The sequence below is a fragment of the Indicator indicator genome, chromosome 6 (assembly GCF_027791375.1).
Source record: "Indicator indicator isolate 239-I01 chromosome 6, UM_Iind_1.1, whole genome shotgun sequence".
Classification (NCBI taxonomy): Eukaryota; Metazoa; Chordata; class Aves; order Piciformes; family Indicatoridae; genus Indicator; species Indicator indicator.
This window is the reverse complement of record NC_072015.1, coordinates 41,329,690-41,344,333: the sequence shown is the minus strand read 5'-3', so window position 1 is coordinate 41,344,333 and position 14,644 is coordinate 41,329,690. Positions and strand designations below refer to the sequence as shown.

At 37.8% G+C, this 14,644-nt stretch overlaps 1 protein-coding gene across 2 annotated transcripts in view; it reads right to left on the bottom strand.

Moving 5' to 3' along the window:
- Positions 1–942: 942 nt before the first annotated feature.
- Positions 943–14,644, bottom strand: part of GALNT1 (polypeptide N-acetylgalactosaminyltransferase 1) — a 45,064-nt gene continuing 31,362 nt past the window's right edge. For both annotated transcript variants that reach the window (XM_054382043.1, XM_054382044.1), the window contains exons 7-11: positions 13,128–13,308; positions 5,772–5,911; positions 4,633–4,731; positions 3,744–3,878; positions 943–1,674 (exon numbers count right to left, since the gene is read on the bottom strand). In XM_054382043.1, the coding sequence (XP_054238018.1) occupies positions 1,528–1,674; positions 3,744–3,878; positions 4,633–4,731; positions 5,772–5,911; positions 13,128–13,308 (702 nt within the window). In that variant the 3' untranslated portion in view covers positions 943–1,527. The remainder of the gene's footprint in view (positions 1,675–3,743; positions 3,879–4,632; positions 4,732–5,771; positions 5,912–13,127; positions 13,309–14,644) is intronic.

The following is a 14,644-nucleotide window of genomic DNA, read 5'->3' as shown; positions in this document are numbered from 1 at the left end:
CCTAAAATAGCCATAATAGTCAAATATAATTCCACACAACTTTTGCATGAGTCTAGATTTAATTTGCTTTACAGGACAGTTGGCCAAACAATGCCATTTATCATAAAAATATCCTCTCCATTAAGCAAATTCCATTTTTCTTTCCAAAAGAAAATTCAGTGTATACTCTGAGCATTCAGTGTCTCATTTTCAGGATCAGCCCACACAGATTATTTCTTAACAAAACAGAGAAAATCAGTTAAATAATACAGACCAATGTAATAACACAGTCATATTGCTTTTGGCTATGTTAGCTTTAAAACCCAAGCCAATTTAGCTATTTTTATTTAGGTTTTATTAGAAAAAAAAAGCATCATTACAATTCAGAGTCCACTCTAAATATGCACTTAACAATGAAGCACATTTGAATATGAAGTGAAAAAGGATTTCAGAAAACCTTTGGTTTTGCTAGTTTCCTGCTACCCTGATCATGTATCTTTTCTCCTGGCTTTCTGATGACAGAAATCAAACAAAAAATGTAAGATTTATTGCTATGAAAATGAAACCATAGTGTGGTAGTATGAGTCTTGGGTGCTAAGTGCATACTTTCAAGTTATCTTAATTTCAAAGTGTACTTAAATCTTTTGTTTGGCCATGAAAGTCCGTAAGGTGACTGACCCAAGTATAAATTGAAATGGTAGCAGGTCTGGACAAAACAGAAAAAAAAAAGTTAAGACAACATGTTAACCTCCAGATTGCAGAGAGCAATAAAAAGATACAATTCCAACAGCCAAGAAATTAAAAGAGAAAAAAATTAAAAGAAAAAAGTTGATGTGATATTCAAGAGCCATGTTTATTCTTATTTTCATTTTGTTTGTGCCCAGAATAATTTTAGACTCACCAGGAAAAAAAAAAGTATTTATAGACTATTACACAATTGAAAGAGAGAAACAATTGCCTTTTGATGTAGTTATTTCCCCCACTGAGGTATAAATCTACATATAAATTTGATACTTCACTATAACAAATTGTACTTCTCATAGTTCTGATTTAATTTCCATTAAACCCTGTTTATTTTATTTTTAAACCAAAGAACTATTATTCCATATTACAGAATCTGTTTTCCAGCTCTCTTTCATTTGCTCGTGGATCTAGTAGTCACCACTTCTAAGTAGGAGAAAAACAGTCTTGGAACCTTCTTCATTACAACAGATGTGCAAGCAAATGACAATGATATGCAGATGCAGCTCTTCAGAGAGACTATTTCATTGATTATGTTCCTACTGTCCAAATGTTATCTAAATTACTTGCTGGAAGAAACTTTTTTGATCTTGTAAACATCAGTGGATACAGTTTCACTAGTACTTGTGGCAGTTTCACATCCTTTTACAGGAAGGCTGGTTCACAGCTACTGAGAAGCTGCAGGAGTTCTAACAGCTGACAAACTCTGGATTCCGCAAGCAGAACTTTCTACTGTTGCTACTTAACAGTGTAGCCAAAGTATCAGCCGAGGTAGCCCAGTCAATCCTTGCTTTTCTTTAGAACCTCTCAGAATATTTCTGGAAGGGTGACATTGCGAAGCAGCCACTGCTGGGAGCGGCTGCCACTGCAGTCTCTGATGCTCGGTACCTGGCTGTCCTCTTCAGTGGCTTTGTCCAGGCACTGGTTACTGTTCACATGCAACAGGGTTAATTTCTTGAAGATAGAATGAAAATAAATCAGTTTTACAAAAATCACCAGATATGAGCTAACAAAAAAAAGTTTCTAGTGGCCATTACAACTCTTTCACAGGTAAGCAGGAACTAGATACAACTCCTCTGTTACTGACTCCAGGTCTCAATACTGAAGAACACTTAAACAGGATATTTAATGTTGTAGGTACTGAAAACATTGCTCGATGAAAAATGGAACAATCTGAGCTTTTATATGACATTCTTATCTAATAGCCCCTGTTATTTATATTGGACTATAAAGCTAGGTATCCTTAGGATTTAAAAATTAAAATTTAGTAAGATACATAACTTCAATTATTTTAATAGCTTAATGAATATGTTTACTTGAATTGAATATGTTTACTTTTTTCTATTTTCTGCATGTGTATTTCATGCACATGTATTTTATCTAACAGGCATACTTCAAAAGTATCCTTTTTTCTCAACTGGAGACACAAAACTGACCTTACCATATGTTCTTTTAAAGAAGTATGTTCTCTTAAAAACTGTATTTGTGCAAATTCACATATGTATGTATCTTTTCCAATATCTACCAATCTTACTCATGCCATCTTACATACACCACTATCTCAGTACTACCCTTGTTGACGAGAGATCTTCAGAGGCTGCATTCCCTGCCACTGTACTATGGATACTCATCAGTGCATCAACTTGTCTATGGTACTGACAGGCATCACTATCAGTATTTCCTCTCTCTCAGCAGCACAACCAGGACACTGGACTGAGAAGTGGCAGAACAGCCAGGCTTTATGTGCACAAGCACACATGCGCTGTGTTTCGCAGTGCTGTAGCTGCTACCGCTGAACCCAGCACCCAGGCTGTACTTTTCCAACATTCCCTCGCCCCAAAAGTACACTGAGGGGTGGGCAAGATCTTGGGAGGGGACACAGCTGGGCCAGATGACCCAAACTGACCAAAGGGGTATTCTATGCCATAGGATGTCAGCTCAGATACATAAGCTAAATGAAAGAAGGAAGTGTGGTGGGCATTTGTTGATGGCATCTGTCCTCTGGAGCAATGGCTACACAGATTGAAGCCCTGCTTCCCGGGAGTGACTGGACATCATCTGGCTTGATGGGAAGTAGAGAATAACATCTTTCTTTGGTTTTGCTTCCATGCACAGCCTTTGCTTTGGCTTTGCATTTTATTAAATTGTTTCTAATTAGACTCCTGCGCTTTTGTTATATTTTCCCTCTCCCCTGTCCATCCAAGAAGGGGAGTGATAGAGCAGCTTTGGTGGGCATCTGGCCCCCAGCCAGAGCCAAACCACCTCACCCAAACAACCAAAAACCTGAGCATATCTATGTCCTGCACTCATATAGCAACTGAAGAATGAAGAAGGGAGTTGGACAGACTTAAGTAGACAATTAACAATAACAAAGTTTTGAGTTCCCCAACACCTTTTTCTTCCTGGTAGTCATTAAGGGGAAAGGGACTCAATCACAAGATTGCTTTTAGATCTTGCAAATCAAATTAATGATGAATGGATTAACAGTCAATGATATCTACACTGGGCAGTTCAACATATGAACTTTCAAATAAATTTTAACATTATATACAAGAAAGAGAATGATTAAATTAAAGCTGTTTTAAGCATCTCTACCTTAAATATACTACAATTAGAAATGTAAAATCTTGCTTATATTTTTTGGATGCTAATTTTTTATTTTGAAAAGTATTTACTTCTAACTTTGTGCAAGATTAAGACACCAGGTGCTGAATTTGTCACATGATTATCTTTGAGTGGTCCAGTAGGTATCTGATATATGGTTCCACTGTTGATCATGCCATAATGCAACAGTACACTGGCAGATCATCTTTTTCTCAAGAGAATCCGAAAGTGCATTGAAAGTATTCTTCTAAAAGCTCCTCCAAAACTCACCAATCAAATCAAAACAGATGCATAATCCTGACTTTGTTTCCTGTTTTGAGTGTCAAATAGCGGTCCCACATGGGAATATGTTGCTCTGTAGGCTCACATAAAAACCCAAGTTGTCTCATCTTAATGTCACTAGTCTTTGGAAGACTTACCACTGGATCATATTCCCAAAGCTGATTTCCTTTTAGATGATGGCACTTGAGCATCGTTACTGGACCATTAAGTTTGGACACATCTAAACACAAATCATCTGTTCGAATTTCCTTGTTGGCAGTATATGAGAAGACCTAGACAGAAAAACAATGAGAGGAACTGAAAAAGAAGTTCAACTAAAAGATTTGTGCATTACTTTATTAATACCCACTCTTCCCTTTTCCCTTCAGCATGAATGTAAAGATTTTTTACATTTTTTAGGGCATAAATACCCTATGAACAAGCTCTTCAGTTAAAACTGACATTTTTTAAAATTGCACACTGCTTGTTGTATTGAAATACAAGGTTTCCCAACACAGGTAGTATTTGTATACTAGAAAACAATAAATTAAGAATTATTAATAAGGAAGAACAAAAAGACCCAAAACAAAGAAAAACAGCAACCAGCCAAACAAAAAAAAACCCTCCCACCCCTGAGATGTAAAATAAATTCCAGAACTGCCATTCAAAAAAACTGTATATTAAAAGCAGCATTTCATGTACAGGCATGTTGTTTCAAAAGTAATGATGCCAACAAGGTGATCTCATCAAAAGACAGCTCCAGAGAACCTACTGGTGAAGTCTAGCTTGTAGCATACTCTCCTTCTTTTACTTCACCCTTGACCTGAAAGTTAATGCAATCAAGCCTCAAAAATTTACAAATTCATTTACAAACGAAAAATCACCAAGTCTTTTCCTCCATTTCCTCTTACACACATTTTCTTCAGTGAACATTTCCTAAGCTTTACAATTTAAGCATATTTTAAAGATAACTACTGAGAAACAAAGAAATGTATTGATGAGAAGTGTTCAAAAAACTTCTTAAGGTAATTTTAAAAAAATTGTCACCTGATTGCCACCCATTCCATGGCAGTTAAAGATTCCAACTTTTTCATTTTCTTTTCTTGCCATGTTATCCAGACATTGGTTCGTCTCCACATTTCTGATCTAGGAGTAAATAAAAAAGCACATCAAAGTTAGTTCTTTTCAGAAGAGAACTAAGTGCATATCAAACCACAATGGCACCAGTTCTCTCTGCTATACACAACAGGGTATGTGAATGAAGTTTAACAGACAGGAACCAGACTACAATGAGAGACCACTGGCCAAGCCTCAAACTCCCAAGCAAACATACAAGCTACAGGTTACAGAATTATGTTTGTTTCTTTGCTTTCTTTTGGGGATCTTTCTGTCTTGGAGATTTTTTTTGCTAAAAGACTCAGCTACAACAGAATGGACACAATTGAGCCAAAGCCTTCAGAAGTTTTGAAGCACTCTTCTAGGTATTGTGAAAATTTGAAATTAAGGGTGACTAGGTTCAATTTCCTCATTGCTTGAGTTACAGCTTTAATACCCTTATTAGTATATAGTAAGTAGGCATGAATATTGTCTCCTGATAGTCGCAGAGCAGCACAAATCCCTGATCCGTTTTGTTAAAAGTGTGTCTTTTCAAAACAAAAATCACTCTACAACTAGCTCTATATTTGGGTCAACATGACTTGTAGGGGAGAGAAGGTGCCTGCTTATTTAGGACGGAATCATCTGTACTACCTCTACAGTTACTTAAACTTAAAAGAAAAATCAGAGAAATGCCCAGCATTAAAGATCACTGAAATAGGCTGGTCACTGACAGCAGTTCTGGGGGTGGAATTCAGAGCAGTTTTCAGGAAAAGTCTTGGCTTGACCTGGTCTAGATTTGAAAGAAAAACTCTGCTCATACTCTGCACAGAGAACATTATATAGAAAGTAACTACACATTTCTGCAACATTCAGTACAGCAGTAAAAAAAGAAAATTATTCAAATTATAGTAGTATATACTGAAGTTCAGTTTTTCAGCTCCAAATATATCATTGGACAGATGACAGGAACACACATACAGGATACTTGAACTCTAACGAAGTTAACTTGTTTGCACTCAGTTCTGAATATAAAAAACTTACTGAGCAATGTACTTTTCTTTGGGTAAGTAAGTAGGATAAAATCTTACCTCTCCCAGAGAAAAGTAATGGCGTGGAATTTGGGAATCAGGATAAACATTCTCCAGGTACCAGGAGAAAGGTTTGCACTGGAGCTTGCGTCTTAGTCCAAGTCGTGAGGATATGTCCCCATAATCAACCTTAGTAACTCCTGTAGAAACAAAAAGTTTTATTCAGTGACTGCTAATGATTGTTAAACTTAATACTAAAATTGTCAGTATAATATACTGCTTGCATGAAAGACTTTCTCTTTAGAAAGCTATCTCTACACAAATAAATGTTTTTGGTGTTTTGCGGGTTTTATTTTTTTACATATAGCATTATGCTGTTTATATTCTCAGAGAGGACACCACCTGTCACCAACACCTGTGACTTCTCTTGCCAGATCATTATACATAAGACAGAATCACTACATCTTTGCTAAAGGTGACAGTTTCTTAGATGTGGGTTGCGAAAAAACATTGAATACAGTCGCTTGCTAAGTTATCAGAGAAAGGTTGAAACTGTTACAGTCACTAATGCCGTTCCATGCCTGGTGGCCAGTGGGATGCCTGTCTATGCAGTATAACACAGCAGTCTCCTTCTGTGGAGCAAGGAGAATTTCATTTAAATTTAACTCTGTAAGCCAGGTACCACCTGCTGGACCCTTCATTCTCTAAGTGCACTGTCAGAAAGCAGCCCTCATATAGGGCACTACTCCTTTAATACTCCAGTAATTGTTCAATATAATTGCAACATTTGCAGAAACTATGCTCACCATTATCACTGTTACCATTTTTCATGAAATTTTGCTTTTTCTCCTTTGCTCCTCATTTATGAAAGTGCTTGTTTTTCCTGTATCTTTCCACTCCTTTATGGTTGTTCTAATTCCTTCTGAAAATAAATTTGCAGAAGTCCCATCTGCAGATGGGTTAAGGAAGGTTTGTATGATCAGTAGATATTTTTACCTCACCAGAACTGAACACTACTGTCATATTCCAATTATATTAATTAAGGGTAGGATATTTACTAGTTTTCAGGCATCACATTCTTTTTGTATTTTCCACACTGTACAAAAGCAATATGCTGCCAAAATGAGAAACCAAAAAAAGAACAAATCCAAGTCCTAGCAATTTAAATTCCCTTCACAGACTGCAAACATGACTCAACCTGCCGCCACACTATAGACCTCCACCTGCATACGTTTTCCAGAAATCCCTCCACTTAAAAGACACCTTTGAAACTGAATTAGAGACATCTCTAAGCTGACATACTGTGTTATGCAATTAACCTGCCATCAGATGGTGTACTTCTACTCAATTAAGACATAACAGCATAGTTTCAGATAAATGTTTTTAAAGATCAGTAAAAACATTGGCAATTTCAATATTCCAGGCTTTTAGAATTTAAAACAAACAAACAAACACAAACAAACCATATCCCAAAACAACCCAAAACCCAACAAACAATCCAACGCAAAACAACAAACAAATAAAACCCCAAGTAAATAAACACTTTTTAACGAAGGTGTTGGGACAACTACATTGGTAAGAGAATCAAAGTAAAGGACAGCCTGTTTTTTAGTGAAATTTTGGTTATTGTGAATAAATTTAAAAATCTCTTGGAACAGAATTCTAGAAAACTTCAGCCTGGGCTTTCCAGTCACAAAAGAAATCTCAAAATCAAAACCCGCACGACAAACAAGAAACACCCAAAACACTGCCCTGTCTTCACCAAAGCAAATATTTGCTTTACACCAAAAGGAGCATTCTCAGAAAAGATGATGAGAAGCTGTACCAATCACAATTAAGTATGGATTTCTTCTTCAGTGATGAAAAAGGCACTGATGACAACCTTATGACAATCCAAAACTGATTCATCAGTCTGCTACACTGATCTTCATAAAACAACACTGTAAAGACTTTGTTACATCACTGAATGGCAGTAAGAATTAAAGTTACAATAATGAATTAAATGCAAAGTGATAATAGCATACAAGGGTGTTGTCTCTTAAAGTAGTTTTAAATGTCACTATGCAGAAAGAAAAGTGTCAGCTTTTCCCTCTGTTACAATGAAATAAAAGGTGTATGTTATATTCAACTTAACCATTATTAATCTGCAACACTCTTAAAAAAGTTCTCTCAAGTTAGGTCTGCACTAAACCATATACTGGCACATAGACTACAGTTAGCATCAGGCTAGCAAATGGACTGAACAGCAGAACTGGTACAGCTGCCTTTGGGGTGTCCTCCAACAAGGCAGAATTACAGGGTTACCTAGGTGTCTGGTACCTTACCTGTGTTGCTCACAACTACCTTCTGTTCCTATACATTTGTACTATACAGTGCCATGGCAGTTACTTATGGGTCATAGTTCTACAGGGAGGGGGGAAACCAATATGGAAGCAAACTAGGAAACTTCAAAGTATAAAGCATATAAAAAATTTAAGAACATGTCTAAATGATTATTTCCTCCACAAATCAGTTAAACTTATGTGGATACCACAGTGTTATATACCTTCCAGTGTTTTTGTATGTTTTTATAAAGACTCGGATAAAAAAGAAGACCAACCAACTACAAACCCCCCAAAACAACAAAACAAGAATTAGATCAAATCTGCTTCCCAGGAGAAAATGATGCCAGGCTCTACAGGCATGTACATCATGAAGATGACAATCATGTCTACCAGTTGTTCTTTCAAATATCTGGGGTTTGCTCATTAAAATAAAAGAAAATGGAAATAGTATTTTACAGTACTTGCTAATTGTTACCTTTACATTCTTCACCTGTATGTGTATTTTTCCTCAACCCCTCTGTCCCAAACCCTAATTATATTAAAAGCTTGGACTGCCCTGATGGTTCTATTTTTCACACAGCTTACTTGTTTGCTGTGGAACAATTGCATGCTTTTTAAATTTTTTTCACACATATGATTAAAGATGTACTCAAAAAAATATTGATAAGGCAAAAAAACCTTACTAAATCACCCAATCACACCATCACCAGTTCTTTTGCACAAATTTAAGATTTGTCTCAGCACTTGCTTGTCCTGTTACTATTGTTGAAGAAGTTTGGTATGCAGTAGCAGACTACTGTGATTAGTAATACGTAATGGTCTTTCCTTACACCTTTCTAAAAGCACACATATCAGTAGAATATTCTTTCAGTTTAATTTTCTTTGACACCTTATATTTAAGCTTGTTGTGTTGCAACAGCTTTGCCATCCTCAAAATTTCAAAAGAGCTACAGATTTGCTTGCCAAGTTCAATGTGTGGTAATATATTTACACTAAGCTGCTTTGAAAAAAAGAAACATGATGTTTTCATCATGATTAAATTGCTCGATCATTTTCAAAAGGACAACATAAAAACTGTTTCATCTAAAACTAGTCTTCTGTTAAAAAACATACAACTTGTTTTTATTTAGTATTATGAAACCTGATAAGCAATAATGATTTAAAACTGATTTCAATAGCTACATTATTTGCATTCTCATTTAATGCTAAAAGGGAATACCAGCTGAAAACAACACACGGAATCGGTCAGTATGTTTGGAACACAATCTTTAGGTACATTACAAGATGTGGACTCAGTCCCTTCTCCGTCCTCCCTATGAGCCATAAATAATGTTACCCATTGCCAGTCTGCATGTACTGAACCTTGACTTAACATGCTTGACTAGAGAAGTGCACCCAACAATTAGAAAACAGACCTACAGATCCAGTTTTCAGAGATACACATTATAGCCAGGTAACTCCACAATGCTGTCTTTGCAAGCCTTCTGCCTGTCCACTTAGACCCAGCGCAATGGACAATACCTTCTGAGGCAAACTTTTGGTCAACAATAAAATTCGTTTCCACACAACCTAGACAAGACTCCACTCAAGCTCATTAGAGGTGCTTTTCAAGATGCCTTCAGCTCACCAGCTGGAATGTGAAGCTGCTGGATGACAGGGATGCATACTGGACAAGACACATGTAGGATCCTGCTAGAACTCAGACTCACATGGAGCACAGAGAAACCACAGTCTGAAAGCATCCATGCTCCACCTTTAGTTTAAGGATACCTGCAAATTCTACAACTGTCAGTGTTAGGCAGAGGCAGCCAGCCTAATGCTTTGCAGCTGCCACTGTGGAAAGAAGCAGCTTTCCTGTGCTTGGCTCCAGATTCCTGCTGCACCTCCTGTGTTGACACACAAGGCTGTGTGCTAACTCAACTTGTAGAGAGCCAGCCCACAGGACAAATCATCCTGACAGATTCAGCAAGTTGAATCAGTTGAGATAGATGAATGATCAACAAGTAAAGGGAGGGGAAGCCCTATTACCTGCTGTAAAAAGCAAGGCACTCTTCTCACAGGAAGCTGTTCAACTGACATCTCATGAAGCCTCACCTTGGACAATTCAGTCTTGTGTTTTATATTGGAAAAAGTGATTGGAAGGACAGCGGTACAAATAAAGTGGCAGAGTCTGCAGATCAGAAGCCAGAAACAAACTGGAGCCAGGAATCAGACTATTCACCTGCATGTGCTGGATCTGTTTTCTGAAAGTCTAAGAGGAAACGGTCTATGAAATGGCATCCTGCTGTAATTTGTGACTGTGAGGAAAGCCTGTTGGCTAAAGAGAAAATACTACAGCTAGTGCAATTACTGCACTAATGTGTGCCATGAGATAGGCTTGATTTTGGCTGAGCAGTGGCTTCTGTAACACTTTCCTGCCTAACTTCCATTTGTACCTAACCACTTCTATGCAGAGGTGGCTTCTAAAATGCATGAAAGCTTAAAACAGACATGTAGTGATTTCTACTAGTCTGTACTTACTAAAGAAAAAAGGATTACAGACTTTTCCATAGGATAGCTTTCCATTTAACTACATTACATCAATAGTAGTAAGTCTCTTGAGTTCCTGCCTTCAAGCAGGAAGCAGATTTTTTTTCCTGGATAACACACACTACATGAAGTGAGAATCGTAGGTTTGCTTTCCTATAGCAATCCCTCTCTGATTCACTATCTTAGGGGAGCAGAAAAGAAAGGATGAAACACATTTCTTGTTAGATAGGCTCAGTGATGCCTGTTGGTATACTACCTCCTTCAAAATCCAATTTTCTCACCCATGTCAGCCAATGGGAAAAAACATGGGTGTACCAAGGATTGACTGTTTCCCTTGCTCATCTGCACCTAGGCTTCAGAACCAGCATCAGCTTAAAATTCCTCACCTCACTCCTTTCAATAACTTATGACACTGTCACAGTAACATTGAAAGTATACATTGCACTGGCAAAGAGGTCCCCATGCTACATAGAATACTGTGTCAGAAGGTCACCACACCATGATTCTGCAAGAACGAGTAACTTACATTATTATATTAAAAGGATACCTGGAAAAGCAGAGTATGGCTAAATGAGGCAACATAGCAGTGATTCACAGGGTTTCTAAAATAACTACTGGCTAGAAAGACTTATTGACTTATTATAGTTAATAATACCTACTGGCTCTCACAACTTACATGGACTTGTACACTGAGTACATTTACGTGTTCACTCTCTTAACAATACGTATTGGATTATAGCTAAAATTACCCATGGTACTAGCACTGGAACTCTTCATAGCACCAGGCAACAAAGGGATTTCAGTACAACCCAACTTATTCAGGTATTGTATGACCTTGTTCTTGAAACATTTGGAAATTCTTGTCTCGAACTTCAGTGCCGTGTCAATATGGACATGGGCACGCAAGTGAGATTGTGTGCCACGTGGGAGGTGCAGATGCTTTAAGAGGAGCTAGGCAAAGACACATTCCTATCCAATAATCGTTCCAGCTACTAGCATAGGAGCTATGCAGGCATGCATCTTTTGAAAGAAAAAAGAAAATACACAGCACGGTTATAGATATTTGCTTAAGTTACTTTCACTATTTCAAAAATTTTACTGTATTGTATTTTAAATTAAACTCTTTCATTTCTTTTCTCCAATGGGAGAATGCCCACATTTCACAATACTGCAAAGATCATGAAAGACAGTCCTATGAAAATAGCTATCCTAAAAAAAATCAGTGTGACTCCATCTGTAGCTTAGGATTCTCAGATGAAATGGAAGGACTACAGAGATTATGTATAATAAAGTAACAGAGCTCTATCATGGTGCGAATTCGGTAATTTACATTTAAGTATTAGGTTATTTTTATAGCTGAGTTTCACCTACTTAGTACATTTTAAGACCTAGCTTGACATAGATGCATAAAAGCAATCTTAATCAAAATCAGTTGTACCTACTTATATATACAACTTTTCTGAATACATGTTTGAATTTATACATACATGTTTGACTACATCATGTTTGAATTCATAGTATTTCATTAATAATACCATAAGTTGTTAGGTTCTGCAGTCAACTAAAAAGTTTGGTGTAGTAGCAAGACCTTTTTCAATTCAGAAAAATCTTGCAGTCTTGAGATAGAAAAGCCACCATAAATTTGCAGTCACTTGTCCTCACAACTATTCTTAAAACTTGTAATCTAAAATTTGACACCAACTCATACTATTTTGTGTTACAGCTTTAACATTTCATTACTAATGCTTAATGCCAGCTTAATAAGCAAGTCATAAGGAGATAGTAAAGGCGTGTCTTTGGGAAGGCAGATGCGGCATATGGAACTACTATTCAGTATTTCAAGTCAAATGTCTCGAGTCTTTCAAAAGGATGTCTGCTACTATCCAGAGCTTGTCTTTCTTCATCTGTCTTTTTAAACAACAGCAAGAAAAATACACCATTGTGGAAAGAATAACTCAGTATTTCCCCAGCTTGCATTCTTTTCCTGACTTTTTTTTCCACAAAGTTTGAGCTCATAGGAAATTTGCTCTTACATTTCACATCCTCTTGTTCTGTTAACATTCATGTGAAGACACAATAAAAACCATCACATTCAAGTATATTAGCAACTTGCCCCTAGAGTCTGGAGAGCGAAGTGAAAACTCTACCAAACCTAAAAATTTTTAATTTTGTCATTCCTGCTACCATGTTTCACTTAAACCACTACAGATCTATTCAACTGGAAATACCCAAAACACAGAAGCCTGAGGCCGAACTCCAGCACATTCACACTCTGGCTGGGTTCAGCTCTGGGGCTCTTAACATAAGAAAGTCACAGACTTTGAAACAAAGTCAAAGGGAGTCACAAGGATGCTCAGACAGCTTGAGCACTTCCCCTGTGAGGACAGGCTCATAGACAGTTGGGGTTGCTGAAGGGGGTTGCTATTAAACGGCAAATGTAGAGTCCTGCACCTGGGGACTATATATTAATAATTCCATAACAGTAACATTTTACTTTAAATATCCATGTTCTTTTCCAGCAGTAATAACATTTTAATTCTTAATAGGTATAAGACCTGCTCACCTGGGGAAATGATGTAAAAGAAGTTTTTAAATTCATCCATCCAGACTTCTGCAAGCCGCCTGTTGTTTTTGTTGATGATCTGTCCTGTACCTCCTGGAAAAGTGTATGGTGTTGCTTTTCTGAACACATGCCCAACATGTGAACAAGTCACAATTTCCAAAGTGCCACCACACTGCCAGATCTGAAAGCGACAGAATAAATTACTGCACAGCTTCGACTCATTAAAAAGAAAGTTTACAAATACTAATCATTTGCTTCTGGTCAAGTTGGAGAAACAACATTAGTTGAGGTCTAGCACAACCACGCTGCATGGAAGAGAAATGTAAGCCTCTTTCTTGCTCAGCAGAAAAGGTGCTCACAAGCCTAAGTAAGGTAGTGTAAGAAAAAGTGTGTTAGGTCCCACAGCAAAAATACACCAGCAAGAGACTACTTTAAAGAACGGGGCACGCTGACAACAAAGAAAGGTTAAAGGGTCAAACGAATCACAGGAAAGTGGTGATCTGTCCAGAAAAAGTCCATTATAAAATAGAATTGCCATGTCAAAACCAACCAACCAACCAATACCAACCAACCAAAATACACATCTCCCAAGTAAAACTTCTGAAAATATTTTCAGTTTCATTTTGACCTCTAAAAATGGCAGGTTCAGAAAGCTGAACTATGTCACAAGTATCCAACTATGTACTCCGATCTGGTAAGTAAAACAGAAAGAAATAGTGCTATTTGGTAGAAACAAAAATTCAGAAAGCACTGATTTGGTCCACATCCAAGTAAACACATGCACATGATGAAGTGACAGAAAGCAGCCCTGCAGAAAAGGGCTTGGGAGTATTGATGAACATGAGCCAACAATGTGTATTTGGAGCCCAGAAGGCCAATTGCATCTTGGGCTGCATCAAAAGTACAGTGGCTAGCAGATTGAGAGGTGCCATTCTGCTCTGGTGAGACCTCACCTGGAGTACTGTGTCTAGCTCTGGGGCCTTCAACACAAGAACATGGACCTGATGGAGAGGGTCCAGAAGGGGGCCACAAAAATGATCAAAAGGCTGGAGCACCTCTTCTATGAAGATGGGCAGAGGGAGTTGGGGTTGTTCAGCCTGGGGAAGAGAAGGCTCTAGGAAGGCCTTCCAGTACCTTAAGGAGACCTACAAGAAAGCTGGGGAGGGACTATTTACAAAGGCATGTAGCACTAGGACAAGGGGCCATGGTTTTAAACAGGACAAGGTTAGATTTCGATTAACATTATGAAGAAGTTCTTTACTATGAGGGTGGTGGAACACTGGAACAGGTTGCTCAGAGGGGTGGTGAAAGCCCCACCTTTGGAGACAATCAATGTCAGGCTTGATGGGGCTCTGAACAACCTGCTCTAGTTGGGGATGTCCCTGCTTACTGCAGGGGGGTTGGACTAGATGGCCTTTGGAGGTCTTTTCTAACCCAGTGCATTCTGTTATTCTAGGTGGTGAACTGGCAGTACTAGGTAGAATGGTTGGACTTGATCTTAAAGGTCTCTTCCAGCT